General features: G+C 38.8%; 1 protein-coding gene across 1 annotated transcript; it reads left to right on the forward strand.

Annotated features, from left to right (window-relative positions):
- The first annotated feature begins 606 nt into the window (after nt 1-606).
- Nucleotides 607-8,023, forward strand: MAD2L1 (mitotic arrest deficient 2 like 1). Its single transcript, XM_040474803.1, has 5 exons — nt 607-799; nt 1,715-1,861; nt 5,025-5,145; nt 6,407-6,510; nt 7,175-8,023. Exons 1-5 carry the CDS (start codon nt 727-729, stop codon nt 7,345-7,347), a joined length of 618 nt encoding a protein of 205 aa, XP_040330737.1. The 5' UTR covers nt 607-726; the 3' UTR covers nt 7,348-8,023.
- Nucleotides 8,024-15,804: the final 7,781 nt, after the last annotated feature.

Here is a 15,804-nt window from a genome sequence, read left to right on the forward strand (position 1 = left end):
TGCAAAGTGCGCGGGATGGACGGAGCACAAGCTAGACTGCCAGATGCAGCCTCCAGCCGCTCCTGACCGCCTTACAGTGAGGCCGGGTGGAAGTAGGCTGAGCCCAGGACAGACATAGACACAGGACAAAAAAGGTTGCGGCTCATCCCTTTAACCCTAACCTAATTTCTCGGGAAAAGCCGCTCTCTCATACAGTAATCGGGCTCTCCAAGGCCGTGGCTTGGCTACCGCGCACACGGTTTCTTTATGAACTGCCAAAGCGTCTCGCAAAAGTTTCAAGCACCACTAGGGATCACTGGTGCCACTTAAGGTGCAGCTGGCGAACGGTTCATATCGCTTTGAAAATATCTATGAAACTCAGAAAAATTGTGCTCCCTGGCAGGCCTAAGGAGTGGCAACTAAAACCATATCGCCTGCCTCCTTCCTCGACGCAGTCTAGATTCCCACAACTAGAGGAGCCAGACCGGGACACTCCAGACCCGGACTACCCGGAAATGCGTGACCACGCCTACCTACTGCGCCTGCGCGAGGAAACAGCTCAGGCGAGCGCAGACAGGCCCGACCCCGCCCCGTGGGGCGGGACCTAGAGGTTTGTCACGCCTGCGCAAAGGACCCGACGGCATGCTGCGTCGTTACTTTTGAAACGAGTGGCGGGGAAGTGTTGTGGAAGTCCCTGCTGTAGCTGTCTGCCGGGTGGAAGCGCGGTCCTTCGCTGTAGGCCTGGCAATGGCGCTGCAGCTCTCCCGGGAGCAAGGCATCACCCTGCGCGGCAGCGCCGAAATCGTGGCTGAGTTCTTCTGTAAGTCTTCCTCGCGCAGGCCGGAGGGCGGGAGAACTGAGGCCAGGCCGCCCGGTAGGCCCACGGCTCGGCCACGGAGGCTGGGTAAGCGCGGGGGCGAGGTTGCGGGGGTGCCGAGAGGCCCGGAATTCAAGCCCTCTCTGCCCCAGCCTCCTGCCCGGCTAGAGAATCTAGGAGGAGGCGCATGCAGGCGCCGTTTCCGGATGCGTTGCTAATGGAGCTGGAGGCCTAGGTACTGCTGAACCGAGGCCTGTCTCTTGTCGTAGCCCCATCACCTGCCGAATTGCTTTAAACTGCTGATCATACGCACTTCCTCACCTGCCCCTCCCACCCCACCACCACCCAGGTCTCAGCGACTTGAGACGGAACACGACCGGGGTGGAGACCGTGTATGTTTTTAAGAACCCGATCTTCACGCTTTGATTTTGGTGTTGGGGTGATGAACTAGACTTTAGGAGGCTCGCTGTTCTGGACCAGGCCACTTGTACCTTCTGATAGAAACCGGCAGGATTTGTGAGGGGAAAAGGAAAAAGAAAAGAGAGGGTTGCCTGGAGCATTGGACCAGTAAAATCAGTTGCTAACTCAGACGCAAAAGCCGATCTTGACATCCTCTAGCCCGAATTTGGACTTGGATTACAGTGAGCTGAAATTTGACGGTAGTAGATTAATATAGTTTGGCGTTTTTTTATTGCCACATAAGTGCAGGTATCGCGTTCTTTTACTAAGAAGCAAGATTTTAAGGATTTTTAATTCCACTTTTTACCTATTCTAATTTCAGCGACACACCCATAAACACGTGTCTAGGCATTTACAGTTTTATACCATTAATGAAATCATAGCCACAGCTAAATATGTTTTATTTTACGGAGTTACAAAGTGATAATAACTTTTCTTTAACATTCCTTTTGTTTTCAGCATTTGGTATCAACAGCATTTTATATCAGCGTGGCATATATCCATCTGAAACCTTTACTAGAGTGCAGAAATATGGACTCACCTTGCTTGTAACAACTGATCCTGAGCTCATAAAATACCTAAATAATGTGGTGGAACAACTAAAAGGTATTTAACTGTTGGAAACAATTTTGAGTTTTGCAGGCCTTCTATGACCCTTCCTTCCGGGCATCTTGGTGGTCGTTTTTTCGCTCTGTATATAAAAGTGTAAAACACTACAATCTCAAATATAATGACTCTCAATTGGAAGAAAGCAAAAATATATAAATTGAAAGAAATTCCACTTTTACCCTACATTTTGAGTGAGTTGAATATTTTGATGTTAGGTATCTGATACAGCTTCACAAAACAATCTCCATCAAGTCCCTTAGAAATGATTTTTGCAGTTCATGTGGCCAGATGGAACAAATTAGAATTTAATGTACTTATGATGGTGTTCATTGTCTGAGAAAAATCCACTGTATTTTTAACACGATATATTTTCTGTAGCTGCCTGGAGTTTAAAGCCATCGTTATGTTAGAATAAAGGAAAATAAAATTAGATCCAACCTGGGAATTAAACTTAAAAAAGTACAACTACTAAGTAATAGGACACCCAGTAGAAGTTTCTTATTTTTACCTATTTCCATTTGTTTTTGTTTTTGTTTTTAAATCCTGGGACGCCTGGGGGGCTCAGTTGGTTGAGCATCCGACTTGGGCTCAGTTCATGATCTCAGGGCTCCTGAGTTTGAGCCCTGCAATGGGCTCTGCTGTCAGCACAGAACCCACTACAGATCCTCTGACTCTTGTCTTTCTCTCTTTCAAAAATAAATAAACATTAAAAAAAAAAAAAAAATCCTGCCTGTAAGTCAGTAAGCCTTTTCTATCTGAACAATCATTGTTTTTCCTTAGCTCAAGAAGTTACTGTATTGGATCACAATACTTATTCTCCATCTATTCCTTTTTTTTTTTTTTTTATCTTGTTTTTCTCCACTTAGGATTCTCATTTCTATTTTTTCTGTGTTGTAAGATGTTTCTCCCTACCTCCCCATTTGACCTCCCAAAATAATAGTTCCAAAAAACACTGCAGTTAGTCACCTATTTTTTTCTTTTTAATTCATAAGCCATCTATGTTTTTTCAAGTAGCTTTATTTTTAAAATTACATTAATTGTGGGGAGCCTGGGTGGCTCAGTAGGTTAAGTGTCCCACTTCTGCTAAGGTCATGATATCATGGCTTGTAAGTTCAAGCCTGCATCAGGCTCTGTGATGACAGCTCAGAGCCTGGAGCCTGCTTCAGATTCTGTCTTCATCTCTCTGCCCCTCCCCTGCTTGCGCAGTGTTTCTGTTTCTCAAATATAAACAAACATTAAAAATTTTTTAAAAATAGCATTAATTATATTTCTATTGCCTTTAGAACTAAATCATCTGTAATCCTGTATTAGGGCTGCCCTCAGATTATTTAGCCTGAAACCTCTAAGTAAGTATGAATCTATGTCATCTTAATTTGATAGAGAAGCAAGCCTGGCCTAAGCTAATGGTTTTGGGTTTTCTCCTTTAAGATTATGCTCATGACATTTCACCTCAGATGTAGGTAGACCTTTCTATTTAACTTTTCCCATTTATTTTAGTTAACATGGAGGAATTGTTCTTAGAGGCAAATTGTTCTGTCTATTTGAACCCCATCCCTCTTGCCTTCTTAAGGACTTTACCCTATTTCTTCTGTGATATTTTTGACTCCTTTGTTTTGAGTTACTTTCATTGGTTTAGTCAGTCTTTAGTTTTAAAAGAAAATAATTCCACCTACTCCACATCTTTAACTTACTAACCAGTCTCCTTTTCAGAACTAAATTGATAAAAAGTTGTTGATATATGCCAAGGGGTCAGCAATGGTGCCAGGCCATATCTAGCAAGTGGCCTATTTTTGTACAGCCTACAAAGAATATTTTCAAATTTGTAAAGGGTTGTTTTTTAAAAGAGTATGCAACAGAGACCTAGGTGGCCCACATGCCCTCGATACTACTAAATTGTTTTGTCTCTTAAAAAACAACAACAAACTGCTGATTCCTGAGTATACTGCCCCAATATCTAAGATTAATTCAGGGCTCATTCTGAGGCCTTCTCATTATAACCTCTAGATCTCTGACATACATAGATAGCTTCACTAATCTTTGTGTAGTTGACTCACAAACGTACATCTAGCCCAACTCTCCTAACTCTGTGCTCATATATTAAATGAGTCCCTTGATATCTTCATGTGACTATCCCAGTGATATTTCAAACTCAGCATATGAAAAATGGGGCTCCTGGCTGGCTCAGTCAGTGGAGCATGGGACTCTTGATCTTGGGGTTATCTCAGTGAATGTATCAGTAATCCAACTAGTGATAAAAACCAGAAACTTAGGAGGTATCCCTGAGTCTTTCCTCTTCCTTACTCTCAAGTATTCAATAAATCGTAACAACTTTAACCATGAAATCTCTTGAATGTATCTACTGATCCATCTCTACCAGTTTATCCTTCTATAAGCCTTCATTACTTCTTACTTGAATTACTAATTAATTTTAGTGACCCTAGATCCCCTCTTTACCTCCAGTCTACTTTCCACTTCACCGCCAGAAGGATAGTTTTGAAATATAAATTTAATTACATCACACCCTCCTTCAAACACAATAATGACTTCCCTCATTCTTGAGATATAACTTCTTTAATTTGGCCCATGTGGCCTTGAATGGTTTGACCCCTATGTGTCCTGCTAAACTTGCCTTCGTTCTCCCTGTAACTGCAGTTGTATTGGCTTTTTTTAAGTCCTCTAGTCAGATGCTCTTCCCTTTTTAATATTTAAGACCTCTACCCTTTTCTGTATATTTTTGCATATTTAATAGTATTTATTCTTAGAACTAAACTCAAATGAGAACTCCCTGAGTGAACCCAATTTTCCTGTATTCACTCTCTGCATCAAATACCGCACCTTCATAGCATTCATCACAATTATAATCTTACATTTATTGGCGCAATGGTTAGATTAATCCTCCACTCCTACATTTTACCTTAGATTAGGATGGAAGTACTGCATGTTCACTACTCTGTTCTCAGCACTCAGTACTGTATCTGGTACAAATACGGAGAATTCAAAAACAGGAGCTAGGTTATTGTGGGGCAAGTTTCCTGTACAGGTTGGAGGAGTTCCAAAATACTAGGGGTAGGAATTTGCAGACAATAGGAAGTGAGACCTGAGAAGAGAACTGCTTTGTGATGCAGTGGATCAAAAAAAGATGCCTTGTTATGTATTCCAGATTGGTTATACAAGTGTTCAGTTCAGAAACTGGTGGTAGTCATCTCAAATATTGAGAGTGGTGAGGTCCTTGAAAGGTGGCAATTTGATATTGAGTGTGACAAGACTGCAAAAGATGACAGGTAAGTATGAATTAAATTACTTCCACTTTTATATATTTTTTGCAAAATTTCTTTTCCTTACTAAAGGAGTTCTAATTATATTGAACTTAGTTTTATATAAGGTAATTTGTTTCTAAGTATGCTTGATTTGACCTAATCCCCTGTGGAAAAGAATAGGGCTCATAAACTGTGCTCACAAAAAAATTGTGCATATCATGGACATAATTGCCTTTAGTCTAAATCCATGAATTACAGACTTTAGTGTTTATGATGCTATATGAGAAGCTACACATGATGGACTAGGTGGGCCATTTAATGAATTGTTTAAAGGTACTTTTAAGACCAGGAAGTATTATCCTAGACTTTTCTCCCAGCTTAACATGCAGCTCTACTGGGGCGCCTGGGTGGCTCAGTCAGTTAAGCATCTGACTCTTGATTTCAACTCAGGTCATGATCTCATGGTTTGTGAGATCAAACCCCATGTCTGGCTTTGCGCTGACAGTGTGGAGCCTGCTTGCGATTCTCTCTCTCTCTCTCTCTCTCTCTCTCTCTCTCTGTTCCTGCCCCGTTCACGCTGTCTCTCAAAATAAATGAATAAACAAAAAATAAATAAATAAAAGATGCAGCTCTACTGTATTTCATTTAATGCCACAAACTTCCTGCAACACTTCATAAACTGAAGTTTGCGGATCCCCCAAATGGGAAATGCCCATCATTATAGGCTAATTTCTAGCATTGTCTTAAGCATGCTTATCTATAAACTGAGAACTGTTTCTCATAATGAAATATAGATTGTTTCTGAAACCTTTGGTCTATTTTAGAAAAGTTTTAACTTATACAAATAATTTGATGCCCGATTAACGTCTTTTTTGAGGCAGTAGGGAATTAGACATTTAGGCAATACTAAAAATGCCAAAATGATTATACTGATTAAATATTTTAGATACTACTTGTTATCTTTATTTTAGGAAGTACTGAAGTTTTTCTAATTTGAAGCACTTGACAGGTTTTCTAATCATCTGCTACTGAATAACTTGATACTAAGATCAGCCCTAAAAACGATTGGGAGGATAAATGAAATAACAGAGATAATACTGTGCCTACTAGGTTAGAGATTCTAAGGATACATATTATACTCCTGTATATTTAAACATTTAAAAAAAAAAACCTTTTGAATGCATTACTTATTTGATTTGGGAAATATTTAATCAGTTAAATAATCTTACCAATGTTTTAAATAACTTGTTAAAACTTAAATTAATTGATTTGGTTCCTTTGATAGTGCACCCAGAGAAAAGTCTCAGAAAGCTATCCAAGATGAAATCCGTTCAGTGATCAGACAGATCACAGCTACAGTGACATTTCTGCCACTGTTGGAAGTTTCTTGTAAGTATTATACAAATTTCACATCCTTTTATTAAATTTTTTCTTAATTATCAGTGTCCTGTAATACAAATGAGAAAAATGTTATAAAGCAAAAGTAATGCTATATGCATCTTATTTAGAAGTGCGGTAAAGGAATGAAAGTAGTCTACACTACTCACTCTAAAATATTTTGATGTAATTCCGTTCATTTTTATTTTCTACACATGTCTATGTATATAATGAAGACTTTTAGCTATAATTGTGTCTTTTTTTTTTCTAACTTAGTTACTCTTTCATTCATCAAATATATCCTGCATACCTGCTATCTGCCAGACACTGTTCTGGGCACTGGGATACATCAGTCACAAAACCAAGATGTTACTATCGTTTCTATGGCTTACATTCATGCTACCTCGTGATTAATTCTTTCTGCAAATATTTTTAACGGTTCTCTCATTAAAGGAAAAAAAATTCAATTTTTTTTCATAAGATAAAGTAAAAGGAGTACAATATTTTCTGTAAAATTTCCATTGAGGAAAAGCAGTTAGCTAACAATTAACTGATTAGAGATCCGACTAAAGTAGCTTTTCTGACACTATAGGTGGTTCAAATGTGAGAGGAACACGGAGAGTAGTTTTACTTTTGAAAAAATAATGGTACTTTAATGATCTTGTCCCCAATTTAGGTTCATTTGATCTACTGATTTATACAGACAAAGACTTGGTTGTACCTGAAAAATGGGAAGAATCGGGACCACAGTTTATTACCAATTCTGAGGAAGTCCGTCTTCGTTCGTTTACTACTACGATCCACAAAGTAAATAGCACAGTGGCCTACAAAATTCCTGTCAATGACTGAGGATAAGGACTGTGATGTACTTGTAATTCTCAGATGTGGTTTTCCTGGAACCGAGTCAACTATAGTTGATACGTTTTGTTTCATTGGTTAACTTTTAGATGGGGAAAACTTAACATTACGCTTTCACTGAACTGTGCATAATTGTTCCATTTTTTGGTACCTGTATGACTTTATACAGGGTTGACCTACATTATTGCACACTATTCAAAAGGGGACTAGGAGATTACATCAGCATTGTTATGTCAATTCCTTTGAGAGTGGTAACCATAGATGGCAAACTTTTGTTATAAAGCTAAATGCCTTCTTAAATCAGACCTTTTTTGGTCAAGTACCTTGACTCAGAATATAGGTAGGGAGATGTTTAAATATAAAATATAGCAAAATAAGTCTGAATATTCAAAGTCTTTGTTTAGATTCTGAAATTACCCAATAAGAATCTGTAAGTAATGAAATATTGCTCCTATTAGGTCCTTTTGCCATTTATTTCACTTGTATAGTTTCCATATTGAAAACATTTCCAATTATTTGATTTTAATTTATATAACCTGAGCCTACAAAGGTATGAATATTTCTACTTCAAATTCCTATGATACAGAACTCTTAAAAAGTTTTTTTTTATGGTTTATAAAATCAAGCTTTAAATGATGATGAAATAAATGTGTATGTTTTAAATTTGTCTTAAAATATTTTTATTTTCATATTGGTGTGAGTGCTTAGTCTAACTCTTTACATGTATTAACTTCCACTATTAAGTAAATACACATAGCATCCATTCATTCAAAAATTATGGTGTGGACCTGTTAATGTGCCAAGTGGCCAGGATGAATGAAACAATCCTGGATGCTCATTTTCATAACAGTGCTATTCACAGTAACCAAGCAGTGGAAGGAACCCAAATGTCCATCAGATGAACGGGTAAACAAAATGTGATGTATACGTGCAATGAAATAAAATTCAGCTTTAAAAAGGAAGGAGGGGTGCCTGGGTGGGCCTGGCCTGGACTCTGATTCAGTTTTGCTTACCATAGAGGAATGAAAAACAGCATGCTCTAGTAGAGCCTATCAGGGTCTGAAATAGAGCCTCAGAAGGGACTGAACCACACCTGGTCTTCAGGATCCTTCTCCCAGTGTCCCCAGCTGGATAGGGAAATCAAGCTTCCGTGATTACAATGTTTACGATAGAGGTAACAATCTCCAGTATTAGTTGACTTTTGCTGCTTGGCAAACAACCATAGAATAATGATAAGCACTTTTTCCCCTGTAAGTCTGGGTCATCTGGGGTGCTTATCTTATTCTCAGGCAAATCTGCAGGTCACATGTCTTACTCAACTAGTGGAGGAGCAATGGCTATCCAGGATTCTTCAAGCTTAGCTTCAGAACTTTAACGCTGACATTTTTTCCCACATTCCACTATATGGGCAAGTCTTATTGGCTAAGCCAAACTTCAATAGGGCAGGGAAGTATGCTCCCATGGAGTTGGAGAGAAGGGTGTGTGAAAACCTGATGAAAGTGATACTATACAGCAAAGATCAGAATAGCTATAATAATCCTATATTGTAACTCCCGTTTTCCACCAGATGTCACTAATGCTGCAATACTCAAGGTGAATTTCTTTTGACTCTAAAAAACTAGACTATTCAGCTTTTCTTATTGGAAATTAACATTGGGATTTCTGGCTACAAAAATATAAAGACATCAGAGGAAGAAAGCACAGCATCTGTTACTTGTTAGGCACTTTACATGAATTCTTTCATTTAATTTTGACGATTTAGTGCACAAGTAGAATTGTGGGTTTAATGAGCAAGCAAACCACTACCTTTAAAAGTTTAGGTGGTCTCTTCTGACCATGACCAAGGAAGCTCAGCTGACCCCTCAGCAAGCACATCAAAAGGAGTTCCTTCACCCTTTTCCGAATGGCTCTTACCTTTCATTTATTTATTTTTTAAGTTTATTTATTTTTGAGAGTGCACGAGTGCAGGAAGGGCAGAGAGAAAGGAGACACAGAGAGAGGAGACAATCCCAAGCAGGCTCCGCGTTGTCAGCACAGAGCCTGATGTGGGGCTCGAACCTACTAACTGAGGTCATGTCCTGAGCTGAGGTAACCACCTGAACCACCCAGGTGCCCCAGCTCTTAACCTTTTACATCCCTTTAGCCATTGAGTGTCCAGAACAAATTGGTTTTCATTTGTAAAACTCCATGTTTCATTGGGTGTATTTGTATTTACACTTTCCTCAGATGAGTGACCAATGAATGGTAGGAACCAAAAGATAGAGGGCTTAATCCTCTAACTTAATCTATATAGTTCAAAGAATAAATCAAGTGTGAATTTGCAAGCAGTTGTGAAACAGTTTTCCAGTCAATCAAAAGAATTATTAAGTGACCTCATTTACTCTTTAGGGAATTAATTTTGGGCTAAAGTTGCAAATAATTTCTTATTCCTTTTTCATTAAATATGTGAAATTATAAATTATTTTGTCCAATGTAACTGATAAAAATTTGTGTTGGCATAACTGTGGAATAGAAATGCTACTAAAGTTCAAACTTTATTAGTTATATGCTCTAAGAACAGATCTTTAAAGATCTTTCCATTCTTCATGAATATGGCTTTTAAAACTAGCAGTATTAACTGATGCTTATTAAAAAAAATCTAGTTGGGAAAGCTACTTAATCTTCATTAGAGTTGACAGTCCTATTCCAATCTGGCAAAAACATTGTAGCCTTAGCAACAAAACTATTAGAAAAGGCCTGGAGAGGAAAATGTCAGGAGTTGACCCTCTGATTACACAAGTCCGTTTATGTTACCATTTCACCTATTTTTTGCTCTTACTATTTGATCTATTTTTATACTAGAGAAACATAATATAATTTCATTTATTTGTATAAAGTCCATTTTCATCTGCGTTTATCTGCACCATTTTGCTATGCAAGCTTGTTTGCACAAAGGAACTTACATCAGATCAAAATCTTTATTGTTTTGACATTTTATCTGTGCTAAAAAAGGCCTCTGAGTATAAGCACGACCACTTGTGCTCCACTTCCATGCAAGGGAAAGATCTCAAGCCTCTTTAAAAACTATCTAGATATGGACATACCCAGTGGATACCTACATACAGATGGGAATTTCTTTATGGATGGCAGTCTCACTGACCAAGTCTAGGAGTTAATGGTCTTAAAGAATGAGTCTGTGCTGTCCAAAATATTTAATGTCAAAAATACAGTTCTTGGATAACTGTGTACTTAATCATAAAAATTCTTTTTTTTTTTTTAAGTTTATTTATTTATTTTGAGAGATGCAGAGACAGCACGAGTCGGGAAGGGGCAGAGAGAGAGAGAGAAATAGAATCCCAAGCAGGCTCCACACTGCCAGCACAGAGTCCGACGTGGGGCTTGAGTCCGTGAAGCCATCATGACCTGAGCCAAAATCAAGAGTCAGATGCTTAACCAACTGAGGCACCCCGGCACCCCATGTGTACTTAATCATAATAGCCAATACAACTCTGCAAAAACAGAGTCACAGCTTCCAGGACTGGGAAAGGAAATTTGTGGGTAACGATCATCTACTGAGTGGCAAGCACCAATTAGGTGTGTTATACCTGTTCAACCTGGTTCCTTCTAAGTGAATGGGGGTTGGGGGTTGGTGGGGATGAGGGAAACTTGGGCCACAGCCTATCATCTTAGAAACTGGTGATGGGACGTGGGGAGAGCGAGGAAGCAAGGAAAATGATGAAGGCTGAGTCCCCAAATGAGACCTCTGGAGTAAGGAACAGACCCCCCATACCTTAGTTCGGGGCCATGAAGGGACAGAAGGTGGAGATAGAAGGACTGGATTCAAAACACAAGTTTTACAACTCTGCTGATGCCTGCTGAGTCTCAGAGGATAACCACTAAGGAAACTTTTCATTCCTACCTAGGCAGGTTGAGTAGGACCCAGCTAGGCAGCAGTTGACCAGAATCAAGATTCTAAGAAAATAAAATACCACGATCACAGTAACAGCCAACGAGTCAGGATTACTCTTTGTCAAGAACAGAAGGATAACAAAGTTTAGCAAAACTTTAAGGAGAGTCTAGATATCACAGATTAGTCAAAAGTTAGTATTCCAAAGAGTTGGGCCATTGCAAAGATAGAACACAAGCGCAAACAAACAAACAATATTCCAGAACACTTAAATTTCAGAGCAGAAACTTTTCTGCTTTTACTCCTTCCTGTCTCAGTAGGATCTGACCATCGGTTTAAAGAGAGAGACTGCAGCTGGGAAGGAAATGGTGCCAAGAGCTGCAGCTGCAGAAAGTTGTTGTTTTCTTTTAACTTTCAGAGTGTAAAATTAATGCATATGCGAATTTTAAAAACCAAGCAGTAGACAGTGGTACCACGAAAAGTAAATTCTCTACCTGAACTCGTTCCTCCACTCCCCATTTCCACCCCTCTATTTTTAAGTAGTTTTTGTTCAGCGGGTGGTTATCGCCATTCCTCTGAAACATATGTTGATACTTTCATTTCTTGTTTATCAACGTGAGATAGTATCTACTGAAAGATGAGAAACTTAATTTCTTTTATCCATCCACTTCTCAGTTTTCCCAGTTGATACTGTTTTGGTTTTTCTGGTGATCATGTATAATCTTAGAGTATGCTTCAACTCTATATTTTGTTCCATCAATTTTAGGCAGTATATCTTGATCTTTTTGCTATATTGAAGTGAGAAAGATCTGTGACATTTTCTTCCACGTCTCTCTGCTGCCTCAATAGTCAGACTTCCATTTTTTTTATATTATCAGTGGTAATATTAGTCAGATTCTCTTGTATTGTTGTCTTGTATTGTTGTCTTCCAAGTTTTGTTTATATGTTGATTCTACAAATTAAAACAGCATTTACATTATTCCAATTATTAAATTGCTTCTTACTGAAGAACTGAATAGCTCTACTTATTGACAAAGAAAGGGTAATCTTATGTTATTAAAACTGAAAGATGAATGTTCCAAGTGTCAAGGTCAAATGGCTTCCTTAAACTCCATCTTCAAGACTTTCTATTAAATTTAATTTGGTCAATGATACCTTTAATTTCCAAGAACTCTTTATTTGTTCTTGTTTCATAGCCACCTATTCTTTGGCTTCTTGACTCTGAAGATGTTAGTTTTTTTGTTGTGGGTTGTTGTTTATTGGTTTGTTTGTTTGTTTGTTTTCCCTCTGTTCTCTTACCTGTTTTCTTCAGGAGTTAATTGTTAAATCTGTTCCACTTGGACCTTCTCATTTTTGTTGTTGGTTTAATGTAAATTTTCTGGGATTTTTTTTTCCCGTATGTGTGAATGATGAAAAAGGTTGGTCAATATTAGTAGCATGATTTTCCACTGTAGTATTTGACTTCTTTCTTGAATGAAATGATGAATGACAGGGTCTATGTACATATGAGCTATTCTAGGGTACTATTTTAGGTACATTTAGATATTTTCTTCATCATGTATTGTTTGAAATTTGGCTTTTAAAAATATTACTTTAAAATATCATATCTTATTTACTAAGTGTTTTGGTGCACCCTCAAATTTTGTGTGCTTGTTTTCACTGTAGTGTCTGCTTTGGGCCAGGGGCCTGAACGGTTACATGTAATTTCCAGATATGGTCAGCAGAGGGCAGCAAAGGGTAGTGGCGTGAGCGCTTTCTGCCAAGGTCTGGGCATCCCTCTTTTACCTTTCTTTATAGAGGTAAAAGTCAATTCGTGGTAGAAAGTCCAGAGTGCCAGAGTCAGGAGAGAAATTACCTATAGGGATACTGACCCAGGATGGGGATCGAGCTGAGGAGGCACTGGAAAGATTTAGCCACAATTCACAGCTTTGGTATCATAGAGATTAGAACCACTAGACATCTGGAGAACCATTAGAGAGCACTTTCACAGTCCTGATCCTACTCCCAGTCTGTCTAAAGCCCAAGGTCTCTCTCCTTCAAGTAACAGGAATCTCCTATCCACCTTGAAACTGATGCACACTTACTGTCTGAGAGTTAATACATGCTATGGGCAGTGGTTATGAGTTCACAACTAGCCATTTCAGGGAGGAGAGATTGAATGGGTTAGGGACACTATAAATATGCAAATGTAGGCAGTTGATGAAAACACATATGTGTCAATTAAGTAATTTGAGAGCCAACCTACATCAGATGTGGCTTAAAATATATTTTCTTTCCTCCTCCAGAAGGGAAACATTGTCTAGGCATGGAAAAACGATATGACTTTGAAATTAGACAAACTTGACTCTATGAATTATTAGGTATGTGGTTCTCAGTTACTGAATTTTATTGAGCTTCAGTTTCTTTATCCATAAAAAATGGAAATAATGATTTTTATCTCATAAATCTGCTGCAAGGAAATGAGATGATGTCCGTAAACTGCCTGGCAAAGAACTTGGCAGTGTGTAGTTATTCAATCGATATTAACACCTGGTGTCTCTCCCAGGCTTTGGTAATGGCAGAATACATGGATGGACTAGAGGGAATAATGCTTAGTGAAATAAGTCAGAGAGAGACAGAGAAAGACAAATACCATATGATTTCACTTATACATGGAGTTTAAGGAACAAAACAAATGAATAAAGAAAAAAAGACAAACCAAAACACAGACTCTTAACTATAGAAAACAAACTGATGGGTTACCAGAGGGGTAGGGGGATGGGTGAAATGGATGAAGGAGATTAAGGGTATACTTCTCATGATAAGCACTGAGTAATGTAGAGAATTGTTGAAGCACTATATTGTACAATTCAAACTAGTATAACACTGTATATTAATTTTACTGGAATTGAAATAAAAATAAAATAAAATTTTAAAAGAAAGAAAGTAAATTAAGAAAATAGTCCTGTCTTTGCAAAGTGCTTAAAAATGTAATTATTGGCACAGGGTCACCTTATACTATGTCTTCTATTTGATATTTAAGATGAAAAGTTAAGTGTTCGAGGAAATAAATGAAAACAGACCCTATCAATGTTATTCTGTTTAGAGCTCATTCGTCATATTAAAATAAATAGCAATGGTATTTTGGAAGAAATTAAGCTTTAGCTATTCCATGTACGGGTAACTATTACGTGACTAAGGAAAACTCCCTCGATCGTTGTAAGAAAAACTTTTCTCGCCTTTGCGCCACTACAAGGGGGAGATGGTATCAGAACACTACATCTGTTTCAATGAGTTCCTAAAATACTGTCACTCACAATCCTGGTTACATAAAAGAATCACTCAAAAAAAGTTTTTAAAAATACAGGTTTCCCAGAGCTGATGTGTCAGAACCTCTGGGGGGGAAGTGCCTGAAAAGCTCCCTCAAGCGAGTCTAATGCATATCAGAATTGATAAACAGGGACTGGATTCTAGGAGGAGAGAAGTTTTCCTGGTCTTTAAATCTCTAAAATCTCTGAAGGGGAGAAGCAGGAAATGGGACGTAATCTGGGAGTTGGGGAAGGTGCAGAGATAAGTCTGCCTATGTTTCTTACCTTAAATAGATTTTGACAGATGCTCGAGGAAAGGCCAGAAAGTGTTGCCCAATGAGCCTCCATGGGTCTAAATACAGCCAAGCATGCCCAGACTAGCACTTGTTGCCTGTAAAAGTGGTGAGAAGTCTGGATGCCACTATCTACGTGCCAGTTTGGTTTTAAGATAAGAGGCCTTACCACAGTCTAAAAGGACCACAAGGACCTGTGCTCTGGCCTCGAGCTACCTCTGCAGGCATGTCTCACTCTCCTGTACCTTCTGCCTGTGTCTCCAATCTAGCAAACTCTTTCGTGTCTCTGAAACGCATATATTTGCATTCTGTCCCTTCAGCTGAAAAACGAACCTTACCCTCCAACATACTTCTCTTGTCTCCTCTTCCCTTCCCCCTTCCTTCCCCTTCCCTGTCCTCTCACTGAGTAATTCCAAATTGTTCTTTAAAGCTCCATTCCAAAGAGCTCTTGCTTGCCGTCTTCACAATTGAAATCAGGTGGTTCGAGTCCCTCTTTTAATTTCTCATTTCACTCTTTTTCTCTGTGGTACTTTCCAGAGTCTGCTGTTACACAGTTATTGTTGGGATTCTGTTTAATTTCTGCTCCCCTGCCCCCTCATTTAAATCCAGGTTTTGTGAAAGTTGGGCCTGGGTCCCTATTGCCCAGACCTATCAAGTGCCTTTCTCCTAGTACAGGTTCAAACACTAGCTGTTGAATGAATGAAGTAAATGAGAGACAGACTATTTTAGGTCATGCTTTTTCCCCCTCCATCGGTGCCAGAAAACTATTTCATTCACTCATTCAATAAAATGTTTGCATTGCTCCAATGTACCAGTGCTCGTGAGAAGTAAATGATAAATCAGATATAGACTTTTCCCTTGGGGTCCATAGAGTCTAGTGGGGAATAAAAGACATGTATTCAAATACCTGTCATAAGACCCTGTAAGGGAAACCATAAACTTTGTCAGTAGGATCAAATTGCAGTCTTCCACAGTTGTCAAA

Source organism: Herpailurus yagouaroundi, unplaced genomic scaffold (assembly GCF_014898765.1).
Source record: "Herpailurus yagouaroundi ecotype Mexico unplaced genomic scaffold, PumYag 28, whole genome shotgun sequence".
Taxonomy (NCBI): Eukaryota; Metazoa; Chordata; class Mammalia; order Carnivora; family Felidae; genus Herpailurus; species Herpailurus yagouaroundi.